Genomic DNA, 20,286 nt, shown 5'->3' on the forward strand with positions numbered 1-20,286 from the left:
CCAGGGGGAGATAAGAGAAATGAAACAATCAACAGAAGGATTTCAGAGCAGATGGGATGAGGTCCAAGAGGCTGTTAATGGATAAGAAATCAGAAAACAGGAATACAGAGAAGTTGAGGCAGAGAGAGATAAAAGGATTTCTAGGAAGGAAAGAATATTAAGAGAACTGTGTGACCAATCCACATGGAACAATATTCGCATTATAGGGGTACCAGAAGAAGAAGAGAGAGAAAGAGGGATAGAAAGTGTCTTTGAAGAAATAATTGCTGAAAACTTCCCCAAACTGGAGAAGGAAATAGTCGCTCAAACCATGGAAGCCCACAGATCGCCCAACACAAGGAACCCAGGAAGGACAACACCAAGACATAATAGTTTAAATGGCAAAGATCAAAGACAAGGACAGGGTATTAAAGGCAGCCAGAAAGAGAAAAAAGATCACTAACAAAGGAAAACCCATCAGGCTATCATCAGATTTCTCAACAGAAACCTTACAGGCCATAACAGAATGGCATGATATATTCAATGCAATGAAACAGAAGGACCTTGAACCAAGAATACTGTATCCATTAGGATTTATCATTTAAATTTGAAGGAGGGATTAAACAATTTTAAGACAAGCAAAAGTTGAGGGAAATTGTCTCCCACAAACCACCTCTACAGGATATTTAAATGGGACTGCTCTAGATGGAAATACTCCTAAGGTGAAATAGATGTGACCAGAGAAAATAAAATCACACCAAAGAAATCAGACCAACCAAATACTAACTAAAGGTAAAAAATAAAATCAACTATCCACAAAAGCAGTCAAAGGAAACACAAAAGAGAACAAAACACCTAACATATAAAGAGTGGAGGAGGAAGAATAAGAAGGTAGAGAAATAAAGAATCATCAGACTGTGTTTATAATAGTATAATAAGTGAGTTAAAGTTAGACAGTTAGATAGTAAAGAAGCTACCCTTGAACCTTTGGCAATCACAAACCCAAAGCCTGCAATGGCAATAATAAATATATATCTATAAATAATGACCCTAAATGTAAATGGACTGAATGTACCAATCAAAAGACACAGAGTAATAAAATGGAGAGAAAAGCAAGACCCATCTATATGCTGCTTACAAGAGACTCACTTCAAACCTAAAGATATATACAGACTAAAAGTAAAGGGATGGAAAAAAGATATTTCATGCAAACAATATGGTGAAAAAAGCAGGAGTTGCAGTACTTGTATCAGACAAAATAGACTTCAAAACAAAGAAAGTAACAAGAGATAAAAAAGGACATTACATAATGATAAAGGGGGCAGTCCAACAAGAGGATATAACCATTATAAATATATATGCACCAACACAGGAGCACCAGCATATGTGAAACAAATTAAAGGAGGAAATAGAATGCAATGCATTCATTTTAGGAAACTTCAACACACCACTAACTCCAAAGGACAGATCCACCAGACAGAAAATAAGTAAGGACACAGAGGCACTGAACAACACACTAGAACAGATCGACCTAATAGACATCTGCAGAACTCTACACCCAAAAGCAGCAGGATACACATTCTTCTCAAGTGCACATGCAACATTTTCCAGAATAGACCACATACTAGGCCACAAAAAGAGCCTCAGTAAATTCAAAAAGATTGAAATTCTGCCAACCAACTTCTCAGACCACAAAGGCATAAAACTAGAAATAAATTGTACAAAGAAAGCAAAAAGGCTCACAAATACAGGCAGACTAAACAACATGCTCCTAAATAATCAATGGATCAATAACCAAATTAAAACAGAGATCAAGCAATATATGGTGACAAATGACAACAGCAGCACAACACCCAAACTTCTGTGGGATGCAGCGAAGGCAGTTCTAAGAGCAATCCAGGCCTGTTTAAAGAAGGAAGAACAATCCCAAATAAATAGTCTAAAGTCACAATTATTGAAAATGGAAAAAGAACAAATGAGGCCCAAAGTCACCAGAAGGAGGGACATAATAAAGATCAGAGAAGACATAAATAAAATTGAGAAGAATAAAACAATAGAAAGATCAATAAAACCAAGAGCTGGTTCTTTGAGAAAATGAACAAAATAGATAAACCGCTAGCCAGACTTACTAAGAGAAAAAGAGAATCTACACACATATACAGAATCAGAAATGAAAGGAAAAATCATGATGGACATCAAAGAAATACAAAGAATTATTACAGAATACTATGAAAATCTATATGCTAACAAGCTGGATAACCTAGAATGGACAATTTTCTAGAAAAATAAAACCTTCCAAGACTGACCAAGTAAGAAACACAAAATCTAAACAGACCAATTACCAGCAGAAAATTGAAGCGGTAATCAAAAAACTACCAAAGAACAAAATCCCCAGGCCAGATGGATTCACTGCTGAATTTTATCTGACATACAGAGAAGATATAATACCCATTCTCCTTAAAGTTTTCCAAAAAATAGAAGAGGAAATACTTCCAAACTCATTCTATGAAGCCAGCATCACCCTAATACCAAAACCAGGCAAAGACTGCACCAAAAGAGAAAATTACAGACCAATATCCCTGATGAACATAGATGCAAAAATACTCAACAAAATATTAGCAAACTTAATTCAAATATACATCAAGAGGATCAAACACCATGACCAAGTGGGATTCATCTCAAGGATGCAAGGATTGAACAACATTCAAATATCTATTAACATCATCACCACATCAACAAAAAGGACAAAAACCACATGATCATCTCCATAGATGCTGAAAAAGCATTCGACAAAATTCAACATCCATTCATGATAAAAACTCTCAACAAAATGGGTATAGAGTGCAAGTACCTGAACATAATAAAGGCCATATATGACAAACCCACAGCCAACATCATACTGAACGGCGAGAAGCTGAAAGCTTTTCCTCTGAGACTGGGAACACGACAGGGATGCCCACTCTCCCCACTGTTATTCAATATAGTACTGGAGGTCGTGGCCACAGCAATCAGACAAAACAAAGAAATAAAAGGCATCCATACTGGTAAAGAACAAGTCAAACTGTCACTATTTGCAGGTGACATGATATTGTACATAAAAAACCCTAAAGACTCCACTCCAAAACTACTAGAACTAATATCTGAATTCAGCAAAGTTGCATGACACAAAATTAATACAAAGAAATCTGTTGCTTTCCTATACACTAATGATGAACTAGCAGAAAAAGAAATCAGGAAAACGATTCCATTCATAATTGCATCAAAAAGAATAAAATACCTAGGAATAAACCTAACCAAGGAAGTGAAAGACCTATATCCTGAAAACTACAAGATACTCCTAAGAGAAATTATAGAGGGCACTAATAAATGGAAATTCATCCCATGCTCTTGGCTAGGAAGAATTAATATTGTCAAAGTGGCCATCCTGCCTAAAGCAATCTACAGATTCAATGCAATCCCTATAAAAATACCAACAATGTTCTTCAACGAACTGAAATAAATAGTTCTAAAATTCATATGGAACCACAAAAGACCCTGAATAGCCAAAGCAATCAAGAGAAGGAAGAGTAAAGCAGGGGGATCTCACTTCCCAACTTCAAGTTCTACTACAAAGCCACAGTAATCAATACAATTTGGTGCTGGCAGAAGATCAGAGCCACAGGCCAGTGGAACCGAATAGAGACTCCAGATATTAACCTAAACATATATGGTCAATTAATATATGATAAAGGAGCCGTGGACATACAATGGGGAAATGACAGCCCTTCAATGACAGGCAATACTGGGCAGCTACACATAAGAGAATGAAACTGGATCATTGTCTAACCCCATACACAAAAGTAAATTTGAAATGGGTCAAAGACCTCAATGTAAATCATGAAACCATAAACCTCTTAGGAAAAAACATAGGCAAAAATCTCTTGTACATAAACATGAGCGACTACTTCATGAACATATTTCCCCGGGCAAGGGAAACAAATGCAAAAATGAACAAGTAGGTCTATACCAGGCTCAAAAGCTTCTGTACAGCAGAGGACACCATCAATAGAACAAAAAGGCGTTCTACAGTATGGGAGAATATATTCATAAATGACAGATCCAACAAAGGGTTAACATCCAAAATACATAAAGAGCTCACGCATCTCAACAAACAAAAAGTAAATAATCCAATTAAAAAATGGGCAGAGGAGCTGAACAGTTCTCCAAAGAAGAAATTCAGATGGCTAACAGACACATGAAAAGATGCTCCACATCACTAGTCATCAGAGAAATGCAAATTAAAACCATAATGAGATATCACCTCACAACAGTAAGGATCACCACCATCCAAAAGACAAACAACAACAAATGTTGGCAAGGTTGTGGAGAAAGGGGAACCCTCCTACACTGCTGGTGGGAATGTAAATTAGTTCAACTATTGTGGAAAGCAGTATGGAGGTTCCTCAAAAAGCTCAAAATAGAAATACCATTTGACCCAGGAATTCCACTTCTAGGAATTTACCCTAAGAATGCAGCACTCCAGTTTGAAAAAGACAGATGCACCCCAATGTTTATCGCAGCACTATTTACAATAGCCAAGAAATGGAAGCAACCTAAATGTCCATCAGTAGATGAATGGATAAAGAAGATGTGGTATATATACACAATGGAATATTATTCATCCATAAGAAGAAAATTTTTTAAGAAATGAAAGCACAATGACAGTAAAAAAAAAAAAAAAAGATACTAAAGACATATCCTTGACTGTATTTGGATGTATGTGAGATACTTAAAAAAGCTACTCAAGAGGCCAATAAATGTTCTAAAAGCCACGGAGACATCACACCTGGCTGTGAACAGAAAGGGTTTCAGTGCAGCTTGAAAAGCTTTGAGGGGTTGGAGCATGTGCAATGGTGGAAGGGGTAGATCTCCAGAGGGAAAGGGAGTATCCTAAAACTGAAGCCCTGAGGTTTGATACAACATAATGCATCAGGGAGTCAAGACACCAATTTGCCTCAAGCCCAGGATTTATGTTAGAGCAGTGAAAAATACAGATGGAAAAGTATAAGGCATACTATGAAGAGCTTCTAAACTAGGTTCACCTTTAGTATCCTAAAAGCATCTTTTCTCTATCCAAGGCTGGTCCCCTAGAATCTACCTTTAATCCTAACACATTCACAAAGCACTTTTATCTACCTTTTATTTTCTTATTCAAATAATGCTCTCACATTTTTAGCCCAGCAAAAATCAGCATTTATAATAAGTATTAGTAAACACAGTCATTATGGAAACAGTTTAAGAATCAAATTAGAATTTTATATTTTAATTTTTTTCTAAGAAAAAAGGATTATTATTTTTGTAAATGGAAAAAAAATCAAAAGAAATTTAACAAGAAGAAGAGCCTACTCACACCTTGGTTCTTTGACTCCTTTAGATCAAATGAATCATTTAAATTAGCAATTACTAGAACTCTTTCTACCACCTGCATTTAGTGAGAGAATCCTTTAAATTCGCATTTTATACCTTAAACATGGATGGATCTAGATGGTATTATGCTTAGTGAAGTAAGCCAGGTGGAAAAAGACAAACACCAAATGATTTCGCTTATTTGTGTAGTCTAAAAACAAAACAAAACAAAAATGAACCAAGTACAGGAGACTCAGAGACACTGAGAAGTGAGTGACTGGTAGTTACCAAGAGGGAGGGGCTGGTGTGGGTGGGAAGGAGGAGAAACTGAAGTGGGTGTGTGGGGAGAGGGAGGAGGGTAAAGAAGCACAAAAATCTCAGTCATAAACAGTTCATCACGTGGATGGAAGTGCAACATGGAGAATATAGCCAAGGATTCTGTAACATCTTCCTGTGCTAACAGATAGTAACTGCACTAGATGGGTGAGGATTTAGTAATGTGTGTAACCCTTGAATACTGTGTTTGTATACTTGAAACCAATACAATAAATTAATAAATCTTGAATTCCCTAAAAAAAACAATAATACTAACATACAAATACTTAAACAAAAAAAGAAATCTTCAATATTTTTAATCAGACATGTATGATGGTATGTAAGGGATATGGCCTCTGAATATTTGTATTTTCTTTAGAAGCACAGAAATGTAAAAAAAAATTTTCATGACAAAAACATGTATAGCAAATGTCACTGAGAAAAGGGCAGAAAACAGGATTTTTAATGTAATTTACATGTTTAAATTCTGCATAAAAAGAAATATTTTATAAAAATCCCTAGAATGTCCTAAAATATACTATCATTAATTTTTACAACGTAAAATATCACCAATATTTTCTCATACACAATTATTAAGTGATAGTACTCTTGTTAGATTAAGCTGTTACCTCTGGGATATTTATCACAAAGGACAGAAATCCAACTAGTGGAGCAAGTTACTGAAAAGGGACATTATCCTAAAATTTAAAACTTGCTCCTTAATTTTCAACTTGCATCTTGCTCCTTCATTTTCAACTGCTTTGGAAATGACCTGGTAAGTAGTGCGAACACTATCCTTAACTAACCTCGGCACCTGGCACCCTATAATTGCAGCTCATATTCCTGTGCTAAGCACTGTCCATAAAAAGTTCCTTGTTTCTCTTGAAGAGCAGCACACACTAGAACTCACATCCACTGAACGCCACTATAACCTAAGTCATTGCTCCATATAAACAAGGAGGCCTTTATAAAGCCAAAGTCAAAGTTCTTAGTAACAACCTGTTTCAGCTGAGAAACACTGACCTGAACCTGAAATTATATTTTATCACTCATTAAAACAGCTGCACATAATAACCATTTAAAACAACTTCTTTGAAAAGTAAAAGGGGAGGGATACTAATTTTCTGTGAATTCGTTTTTATAACTACATCACTTTGGATGCTTATACATGCTTTTAAAAATGAAGTTTCAAGTCTTGATTCTGACAGATTTTTAGTCTAGAGTTACCACAAGCCCAATGTCAGATATTTTTATTGTGACCATTAATAGGCCATTCTATTTTCATCTAGGACAAAAATTATTAAGCAGTTAACTTAAAATTTTGGTAGTTTGCTTGATGTTGCTCTCATATGCACAGGGAAGGCTTTCAATGCACCATAATATCCCAAAGCAATATTCATAGATTACTAATAAGAATCCCTACTGTGCTGGATTATCAACTTTCAATGTTATGTGTGCTACTCTACCCATCTCCAATAGGGTCTCCTTTGCATACAGAGAGTTTAATTTTTTCTAGTGAAAGGAACTTCATATTTAAAAAGAAACCATTCATCATAATTAGCATTCACAATATGGGAAGGTCACGGGGAAGGCAGTACAGCATGGAGAAGACAAGTAATGACTCTATAGCATCTTACTACACTGATGCACAGTGACCACAATGTGGTGTGGGGTGGGGGTGGGGGTGGGGACTTGATAAAATGGGCGAATGTTGAAACCACAATGTTGCTCATGTGAAACCTTTATAAGATTGTTTATCAGTAATACAATCAACCAATAAAAGAAGCCATTACTCAGTACAGCAAGGAAAAGACAAGTAGTGACTCTATAGCATCTTACTATGCTGATAGACAGTGGCCACAACAGAGGGGGTGAGTAGTTGATTATATGGGTGAATGATGAAACCCATAAAAAAAAAAGCCATTACTCCTATAGTGTCATGGCATCCAGACACCACCTTCTTAAGGAGTGGTTAAGTTCCCACTTACTGCTATACACTGAACAGCTCTTTCCCAAAGACAACCAATAAACTTTTTTTTCTGGAAAACTTTTGAGAACTATATGTTTCAAGGCTATAGTCATTAAATAATCATTCCCCTTTATGCTGCAGCCTTCCCAAAATTCTCTTACTCAGCTCTTTGCATGTTTAATTACTATATCAAACCCTTTGTCTGATAATAGTTTAGTTTTCCTGAGGCCAGACTGCACATCTACTTTATTTTTACACTCAAATCATTTTATAACCACTTTTTTTTAATGCAAAAGATGGTAACGAATGAAGAGGAATTGAAAAATTTTCTCAAAGCTGGGAGATATCTAGTTATGTAGAAGGAAATATGCCAAAGTATCATCAGCAGTGAGACTTGAGGGATTACTTTGTCGACTTCTTTATATTTTTTCAAGTTTTCTGATACCCATTTATTGCTTTTATAACTGGAATAAAAGTCTAAATCATCAGGATACAATAACAACAAAAGCAGTAACATTGAGTACTTATTACATATCCCATGTGCTGAGTGCTGCAAACATGTGATCTCATTCAATAGAACCCTACAAAAGGAGATTACCATTCATATTTTAGAGATGAGGGAGCTAAGCAACAGAACCTGCTAAAGTATCTTTTACTGCTAGACATTCCTTGGAAATAAGCAGAGCTTGAGAACAACACAAAACTATCAGTAGTGAAATTTTAGAAAGAAAAACAGTCACAAATAGGTGCCACTTACTGGGTGTTATGACCATGAGCATGTAACTAATCTCACTGGGCCTGTCTATCCTGTAAAATGGGATTAGTAGGACCTATCTATCTCACTTAGGATTCCTATAAGGATTAATGAGACCATGTATGAAAAGAATGTAGCACTCTGCCTGGACAAATACTGAATGCTCTTATTTGTATTTTTACCATCATAATTGGTGAAAAATTCTAGGCAAATAATTTAACATCTCTGGGTTCAATTTACACCTACAAATAGATGATAAAAATACCTACATAATATAGTAATTGTGAGGATTACATGTGATAATACACAGCAGTCAAAACAGTTACCTACTACACTTCAGCCAAGAATGGGACTGGCTAAATAAACTATAGTAAATACATAAAATTACGTACTTTGCTAGAGACATGAATTTAAGGACATGAAAAGAAATCCATACTATATGGTTAAGTTTAAAAAGACAGCTATATAAGTCAGTCAGAGAAAGAATAATACCATATGGTTTCCTTTATACTAGAATCTGAAAAACACAGAATAGAACAGAAATAGACTCATAAACACAGAGAGAATGGACAGTTGGTTACAATGGGGGAAGGGGGATGATGGGTGAAATGGGTACAATAGGTGAAGAGTATAAAGAGATATAAACTTCGAATAATAAAGAAATTGAGTCATGGAGATGGGGAGTATAGCCTAGCGAATATAGCTCGAAATATAATATCTTTGTATGGTGGCAGATGGCAACTACACTTAGCATGGTATTTGAGAATGTATACAACTGATGATGAATCACTAAATTGGACATCTGAAACCAACATAATACTGTACATAAACTATATTGACATAAAAAAGTCAAAAAAATTTTTAATCTTAACTACAGATGTTAAGTACAGTAAAATCCTTTTCTTTTGAAAATATATGAATATACCTTAATAGAAAAGGTGTCAAAAATACACCCCACAATCTATAATTTATGGAAACAGCAACTAATCAGTTACTGAAAAACAAAAAAATTATTACTGCTACCACTATTATCAAGATGATGTAATAATTCAAAAACCCTGTATCTATGTGTTTAAAAAAGCAGTAGCATCTTGCCCAAACATCCCCACTCTGTAACATCATTACTGGGATTCTTCTACGAATAGGATGAAAAGGGATTCACTCTGAAACTTCTCAAGTTTTAGTGGGTCAAGAAGAGAGAAAGAAGCTATGTGTCTCTAAGTAAGATACACATTTTTATTTCCCACCATTCCAGTTAAAAATCTTCTTAATTTATGTTGATATAATACAGAAAAATTACTTTGACTAATAAAATAAATACAAGAACATTTCTACAAAGGCAAATGCACTCCCCAAAGGATTTTTAGAATTCTTATTTTTACTTGGACTGAACATACAGTCTTTAAAGTGAGTATTTCACAGCATAGCTGTCACTGAAGTTATAATCCTGTGACTGTGAGCAGAGGACACTGTCATGAAGTTAACAGGATAGAACAAAAGAAACTGCAGTTTCTTAAAGAAGAAAATGGATTAATTGGCAGATACAAAAGCTGATATACAGTGAAAAGTAGAAAAAAATGAAGTGACTTGGAAAAACACATTACATTGTAAAATTTTTAAGAAATGCTATTTCATTAATTTAAGGGTCTTACCTCCTTATTTTCATTGCAAATTAACAGTTCACTTTAATTAGTAACATTAACCAATGGTTATACATGAATATGCAACCTTGAAGGTAAGAAAGAAAAAAACAGGATTCACAAAATAAAGAGCCCTTTAAAACCAAAGATACGTAATCTCTCATTTTAAGGAGATTCTTCTGAGCAAAATGCATTCTTTCCTCAATTCACAGAAAGGATTCAATACATGTGAGTACATGTGAAAAATAAATTACTTCACTATTTTTCTCTCTTAGTGTCACCACTAAGTTTCAGTAACCCAAAGAAATATTTTATTTTCAATATTTTAACATTTGTCTCCCTCTGCTGTATGAGAAATGATTCAAAACTTTCATCATTTCTATTTACAATAGCCAAGAAATGGAAGCAAACTAAATGTCCATCAGTAGATAGATGGATAAAAAAGATGTGGTACATATACACAATGGAATATTATTCAGCCATAAGAAGAAAACAAATCCTACCATTTGCAACAACATGGATGGGGCTAGAGGGTATTATGCTCAGTGAAATAAGCCAGGGGGGAGAAAAGACAAGTATCAAATGATTTCACTCATCTGTGGAGTATAAGAACAAAGAAAAAACTGAAGGAACAAAACAGCAGCACTCACTGAACCCAAGAATGGACTAACAGTTACACCAAAAGGAAAGAGACTGGGGAGGATGGGTGGGAAGGGAGGGATAAGGGGGAAAAGGGGGCATTACAATTAGCACATATAATGTAGCAGGCGGGGACACGGGAAAGGCAGTATATACAGAGAAGACAAGTGATTCTATAGCATCTTACTACGCTGATGGACAGTAACTGTAATGGGGTATGTGGGGGGGACTTGATTATAGGGGGAGTCTAGTAACCATAATGTTGTTCAAGTAATTGTACACTAACGATATAAAATTTAAAAAATAAATAAAATAAATTTTTTAAAAAACTGAAGGAAAAAAAACTTTCATAATTTCCCTGAAGATATAATTTATAATTCTTTCAAATTTTTTTTCATAAAAGTCAGCTTAAAAGTTGGAACTGTAACAAAGTAAAATCTATTACTTTGGTTTAGGACAAGAAAAATAATGATCCTTCAGAATGTAACCTTAGAGTCTTAATTCTTTAATCCAGAATTTAGAAAACCTAAGCAAAGAAATACTAGCTTTACAAAAGTAAAAGTATTCCTCCTGGGCCAGGATGAACAATTAAGCAACTATGAGAACTTAACTCTGCTAACTTCATACAGATAACATCAGAATACAATTTAAATTCACTCACTGAACAATTACTGAGTACCTACTATGTACAAAGCCCAGGGCTGGGGTTGCCAAATTTAGGAAATAAAACATAATTATACTAAAAAATTATTCACTATTTGTAAAGTTAACTAGATATCCTGTACTTTATCTGGCAGCCCTACCTCTGTGAATATACAAAGACCCAAATATGACATGCTTCTTATCCTCAAAAGACTAAGTGCAAAGGAAATACATGTACACATAAGTAAACTATTATACAAATAAGAAAAGTAGTGATGTAGCATTTAAAGAAAGGGGAAAGGAGCAGAAAGGGCAAAATGGGAAATAGTTAAGGGAGGGTAGGGAATGCTAAGAATCAGCAAGCACACAGATTCAAACATAAGTAAAAGAATAAGAGTGCTTAGTTACATCCGTGATTCTAGCCACACAGACTTGCATATTTACCACACACACTATTCTTCCATTAAGTATACTAGGCAGCTCAGTAACACAGCTTCTTAAGTCATTTACCATCTACGCACAACAGTTAACATTTATACTACTTTGAAAGGACATGCATTAACCACCTCTTGATAGAAATATGTACAAAAAAACACCAACTCACAATTTTTTGACCTGTCTCCCTCCTAAATCTATAGTTTTGTGCTTGATTATTTTACCCAATATTCTTTTATTAAACCAATTCTACATTATGTGGATGGAGCCAAAACTAAAATCTTGAAAAGACCTCATCCCTTTTCTCATTTTCTATCATCCAAGCAACTGTTTCCTTTCTCTGCCTCTAAACAGCTTTTGACTTTGTAATCTTCAAATCAATAATCAATAAATGCACAGACCATTTTTAACTAGATGCAAAAGTAAACTACTGCTTCTTTACTTTGCACTTTCTGCTCAAACTCTCGGCAGATGTTGTCTTCTTTCTGCAGGTCTAGTTACCATTACCACTCTTCATGACACAGGCTGACCCTACTCTCTGATAGGAAAATTCATATGACCTTAGAACTTAAACTCAGTAATACAGAGTTGCAGGACATATGTATAAAGAAAGTATAGTAATGAAAAAAGTCTCCTTACATCATTCATTCTCATTAACTCATCATCTACTTTGATATAATTTTACAAATGAAAGGATTCCAGAGGTCATTTAGTCTGTATCTTTCATTTTTACAGATGGTGAAATTTTAGTCCAAAATCATTTTGTGACTAGTCTGAATTCATAGGCAAGCAAAGAACCAGAGTTCAGATTTTTTATTTTTCAGTTCAGTGTTTTTCCAACTAAATTATCTATACTACTACCTACATCCTTTGATTACTATTTAAAATATTCTGATTTTTAGTTTGAGTATTTTTACTTCTTTTTGGAAATTTAAAAATTAGTTACACAACAATTTAGTCCTTAGTCCCTCATAGCAATCTAAAATTCAGCTTAACTGAAAATGAAAAGAGCAGATTCACCTTTATAGTAGTTTGTATTTTCAACTGAAGAAGTTAACGTAAGATAAGTATTTGTATATCAAAACAAGACAAGTTCAAAAAGAGACATTATCAGTATCAAATCTTAAAGAGAAGCTGATTATTCTCTTTTTGAAAACCTCTTTATTGAGAAGTATTATACCTATTGTAATAAGTATATAAAGACCACTACGGTTAAGTAGATTTTTACATTCCATTGTCACAGTATTTTGGGAGGACAAAAACTTACTCAAAAATTACTGTTCTTATTTACCTGTCCCTTTAAACTTACAAATATGTTGCTGAAAGAATCTTCAAGCTTATTATCACATGGGTGACTGATTTGTTGAGCAATGTTTCTGTATTTTGAAATTATTACTACTGATAACCCTTTTCCATTATCTTACCTTTGTTGAAAGTACTTTAAATGTGCTCTGTTCTGGTATGATGGGATGAAGAAGTCTCAGTTTCAAACTGTAATCCTGTCCAGAAGGAAGTTTCACCAAAGCAGACAACTAATATACAAAAAATTAGCAGCACATTTTATAAATTTATATAATGAAGGGTGAAATACTTGGAACTGAATATAATTACAGAACTTGAATACTGCTGCAGACTATTTTAAAGACTTCTATATAGATTATCAAGTTTAAGAACCTCAAAATATTCCCTTTATTTCATCTGATATCCTCCACATGGATTCTTACGCAATTAAGTAGTAGAAAAGAGGATGTTCCATAATACATAGTTGACATTTAAATCTCAATGAAACGTAAGATAAAAGGGTAAAATGATACAGTATGTAACAAGGAAGTTGTTCACATGCAAAACATCTAGTTCTACCACTAACTCTCCTAAATACATATAAGGTTTTCTACTAAAAGCTTAAAAACAAGTTATTAAAAATCATACTCACTTACTATGGTTAGTAAATTCTAAGACAAGAAATCACACAATAGGCAGATCTTTTTCATTAAGTATACCATACAACTATAACCAAATTATACATCTTACTAATGTCTTCTGTCAATTAAGTTTTGCTTTGAATTCCAATTCTAAAGGAAAAGAAAATAATGCCTATCTAGCTATAACCTACAGTATACATACTCTTGTCTTAAAACTTAAAATGATTCAAATTGAAAAGCCATGTTTCAGGTTTTTATCAGCATCTTCCACATGATCTCAAGAGGAAATGACATATCTGACAAAACTGCTACAGAGTATTCCACAATATATTTACGAATAAAAGTACTTAATCTCAACATAAAAAATGGTTCAAAGACTAATGACCTCTTTTTCTGAAAATTCCACATTTACATCATTCTTCTGAACATTCTTGATCATAAGTGTAATGATTACTTGAGATTCTGTTTGATACCAGTCATACCTATTAAAAAAGGGGGAAAAAAACTTAGAATTTCTAATTTTCTTAGTTGTTACTTCATGTTCTGTCAAGATAAACTACAATCTGGTAAACAAGGGCTCCACCTTGAGGAACAAAACAGCAAAGCAACTGCTGATTCATAGAAACAACCTTATCTACCATTTGCACTAATAGAAGAGAACAGGAAGGTATGATGCCCCCAAACTTTCCAGTGGATGTAAATACTCATGTTATTTTCTGGGTTCTACCTTAACATCTCTAATACTGTTGTGCTTTAGCTATTGTTAAAGATGAAAATTATTCTATATAGCTAATAGTTATTATACACCATCAGTAATTTTACACTATTGTTTCAGCCTAATACTAAGAAACACTTTTCACAGACAAAAAAATGTCAGCTCAGGAGGGTGAAGCAATCAGCCAATCAGTAGCAAATCTTACACACTGGACCCAGGTCAACTTGATACCACATACCAAAATGTCTTAACTAAGGCTGTGGGGGGCGAATATCCCTGAACACAGGAAGCAGAAGCAAGTGAACTAAAATTAAAATAACTTAAAAGTTTAACTCAGGCACAACATTAAATAAAATTAAATATACTACCTTCCTTCAATCTCAAGGCATGTGAAAAAATAGTGAGCATTCAGATTCTACTTACATCTATCTGTCCCACTGAAACCTCTAAAAAATGTCAGGATCCTCATTTTCAAATCAGACTAATAAATTTAATTAATCAGATTAATCAAATCAGATTAATCAAATTAGATTAATAAACCCCATGAAGGCACTATTTATCCTACAGCACTACAGCATTCCCAGGACTAAGCACAGTGCCAGGTACACAGTATATTTATTAAATCAATGTTGAATTATTTTATGCCCCAAACACCACAGTTTTTGATGTTTGTGTGTCCTACCCCTGCTGCTGCCACCAAGCTAGTCAAAGTTCCTTGTCTACTAGGTACTTGGAAAGTTATCCTGTATCTCCCTAAGATGAACATGAATAAATTAGAGAGCATTTCCAAGCTATTTTAGGTAATTAAAATGCACCTTGATTAAAGAAATGACATTTAAGAGATTCAGCTTCCCTTTGAAATTCAGTGAAGATGCAAAGCTCCAAACCAATGCCTTGTGTTCCTTTCTGTCACAGTGCTAATACAAGCTGCACACATGGCTAATAAAGACAACTTCAAATACTTGCTAGCTGCTTGTTCATTCTTAACTGCTGCCCTCAGCAATTGTCACTTACAACTCATGAAGAATTGTTCTATAAAAAATTTACTCCAAATATAAAAGGCAGGTAAAGTTACAATTAATCAAACCTACTACTAACTTCTACCCCTGTGTAACTGGAAGAAGCTCTCCTTAATATATACAGAAAGGTGATGTAATATGGAACCAGGTGAAGCAAATTAAAGTTCAGAAGTGATTTGAATTTAATCTTAATATAAACATTGATACTAATCAATAAACAGCCTTAGAATTCATTTTTTTCAGGCTATATAACACAATTTCTAAAAAAACTAAGAAACACTTAAAATCACAGGGTAAGGACTTGCTTACTATGAAGTGACAGGGTGTTTTTTCCTTCAGGCACATTTATCATGCATTGTTTTATGAAAATGAAACACTTACTTGATTTTTGACTGATGAGTCTGCTGGGATACAGACTGATTTTGGTAAGTTGAAAAAGAAAGATTTTTACAGTTAGTTTAGCAACTGTATAATAAAATGCATGTATTAATTTACCCAGTACTGTAATGGAATAACTACCTGAAAACTTTCTCAAAAGACAAAGCAAGGTATCAAAAAATTTTTAAATAGTAGTCCTCACAAAAAATTAGAATACTCAGCATTTTTATAGTTTTATGAGTTTCAATTTTAAAAGAAATTTTTCTTCCAAAATAAAAGAACATAAAAAATAGGAAACTTGCTAAAGGTATGATTAGATATGGTTCCAAATAAAATGTCCAGTTCCAAGATTCAGTAACTCTCTAAAAAAGTAACAGTAACATTTAAAAAAACATTTTTTACAATATAGTATAACCTTTAGGCTTAAGGATAGCATGAAACACTACTCTGGAATGTACGAAGGAATATTTCCATGGTATCTCCCTGATAACATCTTACTCCGTTAGTGGTCTCTCTGCAACAAACATTCTGCACTGCCCATCAAAAAAAAAACGAGGTGATTCTTAACCAAACCATACTTCCTAAACTACATGTGTGCCAGTAAGGCTATGTAATCTATTCACCTATTTGTGGAGTATAAAAACAAAGCAAAAAGAAGGAACAAAATAGCAGCAGACTCATAGACACAGAAAGGGACTAGTAGTTACCAAAAGGGAGGGGTTGGGGAGAATGGGTGGGGAGGAGGAAGGAGATTTAGGGGCACAATAATTCGCAAGCACAATATAGGTTGGTCATGGAGATGGTAATACAGTACAGAGAATAGTTAATGATTCTGTAACATCTTACTACACTGATAAGCAGTGACCACACTAGAGGCAGTGAGGATTTAATAAAACGGGTAACTGCTGAACCACAGTGTTGTATATTTGAAACCAACGTAAGATTGTGTATCAGTGATACTTTAATTAAAAAAAAAAAAGACTGTGTAATCTGTCACAGGTTACCTCTAAATTATCCCTAAATGAGAAAGGAAGAGATGGAGTTTAGAGGAACAAAGTTTAAGTAAAATCACACTACAGATCTGAGTCTAACACAAATGTAGATACTGACTTCAAGAGATTATTCCCGTCATCTTGGTACAAAGATAAAACTAAACTACAGCAGTACGAATGCACTGTGGCTAAACAGCTTGTTTGTGTTTCTAGAAAAAGTCTTTGATATACAAATGCTATTCTGTTGTTTCAGGTCTAGTCCCAATTAAAATATTGTTAAGACCAAACAAAAATACTAGCAGATGAAGCAAGCCAACTTTCAAATACCTCCTCCAATCCATTCCCCACCCACCACCCTTAGGAATTTGGACAAGCCAGGGGGAATAGGGATAGCCAGACAGGGCTCACTTTTGGCAATGTTCAAAACCCCAGTCACTCCCTGATGCTTACAACAACCTGCTTGAAGTCAATTAATTCTATTAGGCCCAGTTTACAAATAAAGAAAACTCAGAGAATAAGAGACTTTCTCATGTCACAATATAATTCTGGAGGACAAAGATGTAAATATTCCTTTGGAGATGAAGAAAGAGACCCAAAAATGTTAAGTAATTGCCCATACAGAGACGTAAGGCTACATACATATCTTCTGACTCCTTGTCATTTTATTTCTTGACTAATACATAGATGATCACTGCTAATGGTTATAATTTAACTGTGTGTGTGATATAAAACCAAAATTGGTTTTTAAAAAAAAATCAATTTTCCTCAACCATATATTTTAATGACTGAAAAGTCTTACAAATCTTCATGCCCAGAACAATAAACAACACTGAATTATTAGAGAAACATTTTCAAATTTTAGTTAACCTTTGGGTTTTACTTAGTATACCATTATAAGCCCTGCAAGTGCTTTCAAGGCAACTGTATAACCTAAATGTGATGACTTTTCAGGAAAGAAAAGATTAAGAAATATTCACCCTGACCATATTAAAACATACCAAACTGACTTGAATTACACACTAACTGGCCCAATAGTTTTTATAACTATAAACTTCTATGTTTCACCAAAATACTATTTCAGTTTCTAAAGGAAAATTTTTTAAGTGGCACTGCTTAATATTTAACCAAGAGAAAGATCACTCTGAGTCCTGTCTCAAATATATACACTAATAATATAACTGAGTAAAAACATGAAGAATAAAAACTTTGGACTTACCTCCTCGGACTGTGATCCTATTAAAAAATATAAAGGAAACATTTCAGATAATAATATGTTTATAGGGAAAGTGATATACATGATCTCTAGGATACAAGCATACTTGATTAAGTAAATCAATTCTCCATACATTCCAAATAAAGAAACGTGGTTTAATTTTGAACCCTATCCTGGAGTCATTTTAGACTCCTTAGTACTTTCTTAAGAGTAATACCACTGAAAACAAACCCACACAAATCCTTCTTTCAATATAACTAAGTAAAAATCAGAATACCTCTGGAAATCCTATGGGAACATGTACCACTTAAATTATAAGTTATAAAGTTAAAACAGATCTGTTTAAATCAAAAAATGTCAAACGGTTACTTCTTTTTAAATTGAAAGACCATTGGAAACATACATACTTACCATTCTGAGCTTCTTGACACCTTTTAATCCAGACAATGAAATCAGTATCTGCATCTAGAAAGAACAAACTGACTATAACATCACTCATCTGCACAACCTAACATTTTCATTCAACACTTACTGAATACCTATGTTCCAAGGATTGTTCTAGACACATTAGGATTCAGCAGTGAATTATACAAAACTCCCTGTCCTAACAGAGCTGACAGCAACCCTAATGTTACAGCTTAATGTTATTTATTACTATACCAATAGATTTAACATTTAGTTATGCATCCTAACAGGAATTTTTTAAAAAAGATTCGTTTCAACCACAGTCAATCATACTCGTTCCTAGATACAGATAATCTACATTTCCCCTGACCCCTTTCCTCTTGAGTTTCCTTCCCCACAGGAAAATCAGACCTGTATTAAATTCCCAGTACACCATCAGTTAGGGGTGGGGTGGAAGCCTGGTAACCAGCAGCTGGTTGAGGTCTAGAAGCCTCTCCTAACACGTTTGCTCTCCAATGCACCTACCTATTCTGTCTAGTATTCTCTCAGTGGCTTTACTTGTTTCCATGCCATTCCTACCAACACCAAGAAAAATCTTTATACATCGTGGAATTTTGTCACATCTCCAAGTTCCATGGCAGCCAACAGACTATAGAAGGCAAACTATGTATTATGTGTTTACAGATAGCAATGTAAACAAGTACGTAAACAAATTATTCACTCCTTAAGACTCAGAACAGTGATAATATCTAAACAGTCACAGGGTTTAATAAAATATAATGGTAAGAAAAAATTTTACTCTAAATAAAAGTTTACTATTTCAAGCTAATTACAGATAAGACTATTTGTTAAAATGAAATTTTCTAATTCACTAATTTTTAAATGAAATTCAACTATACAGGCCTTAACACACACATACAATACACACACACACACTCATTCTAATGATGAACAATTGTATCAAAGTCCTAGATTTAAATGACTTATTATATTAATCAGTAAATAAAACCAAGCTTCCTATCATACAAAGGGGAAAATGGAATTATTTTGAGTTACGATTCTTTTATTCTGATAATAATGGAAGCCTAACAGTTTAACATTTTCTGGAATTAAGAGGTAAATTTGTTTTTAAATTAAATATCTTCAACAGTAATTTTACCAAAGAGTAGACACCCTCTTCTGGGGCCATACCTAAAAAATTCTAGGATAAAAGCCAATGGCATGATGAGAAGATATTACTAAAGGAAAGGAAATTTAGACAGGGAACTTTGTTGTTCTAAAAGATGAGGCATGGGGCTTACAAATCTAGAAGATGGAATGACTCATGTCTCTCCAGGGTTTTCAAATATGTATCAAGGCACTAGAAAACTGGACTCTCTAGAACTTGCTAGGAGTGTAGATATGCTGGCTTGCTAACTAAACAGCCACATTACTTATGTCCCATACTTGGAATAACCAAGTTTGAGAACAACTCCTCTTGCCTTAATCTGTTCTTTCCTAATCTGTAGGTTCCATTTGCAAAGGCCTAATGTCCTTTCTTGAGTAGGTATATGGCAGAAAAGCAAATACTAAAAGCAGTACAGAGTAAATTTTTTAAAACATAAAAAACATAATAACAATACTTGAGAACAGGGTTTCTCAAGCACAGCACTATTGACATTCTGGATCAGACATGGGGAACTGTCCTGTGCATTTTAGGATGTTCAGCACCATCTCTGGCCTCTACTCACTAGATATCAGTAGCACATCCCCTCACGTACCAGTCATGATAATCAAAACACTCTTCAGATATTGCCAATGTCCATCAGGAAGCAAAATTATCCCCAGTTAGGAAACACTGCTTTAGAGAATCATGATAACACTCTATCATAAGATAAATGATAG

At 34.2% G+C, this 20,286-nt stretch overlaps 1 protein-coding gene across 1 annotated transcript in view; it reads right to left on the minus strand.

The window, feature by feature from the left end:
- SUGT1 (SGT1 homolog, MIS12 kinetochore complex assembly cochaperone) overlaps positions 1 to 20,286 on the minus strand; it is a 48,692-nt gene that overhangs the window by 11,712 nt on the left and 16,694 nt on the right. The window contains exons 6-10 of the mRNA XM_037022977.2: positions 18,409 to 18,462; positions 18,001 to 18,017; positions 15,796 to 15,830; positions 14,066 to 14,162; positions 13,183 to 13,290 (exon numbers count right to left, since the gene is read on the minus strand). Of these exons, the coding sequence (XP_036878872.1) occupies positions 13,183 to 13,290; positions 14,066 to 14,162; positions 15,796 to 15,830; positions 18,001 to 18,017; positions 18,409 to 18,462 (311 nt within the window). The remainder of the gene's footprint in view (positions 1 to 13,182; positions 13,291 to 14,065; positions 14,163 to 15,795; positions 15,831 to 18,000; positions 18,018 to 18,408; positions 18,463 to 20,286) is intronic.

This window comes from Manis javanica, chromosome 9 (assembly GCF_040802235.1).
Source record: "Manis javanica isolate MJ-LG chromosome 9, MJ_LKY, whole genome shotgun sequence".
NCBI lineage: Eukaryota > Metazoa > Chordata > Mammalia > Pholidota > Manidae > Manis > Manis javanica.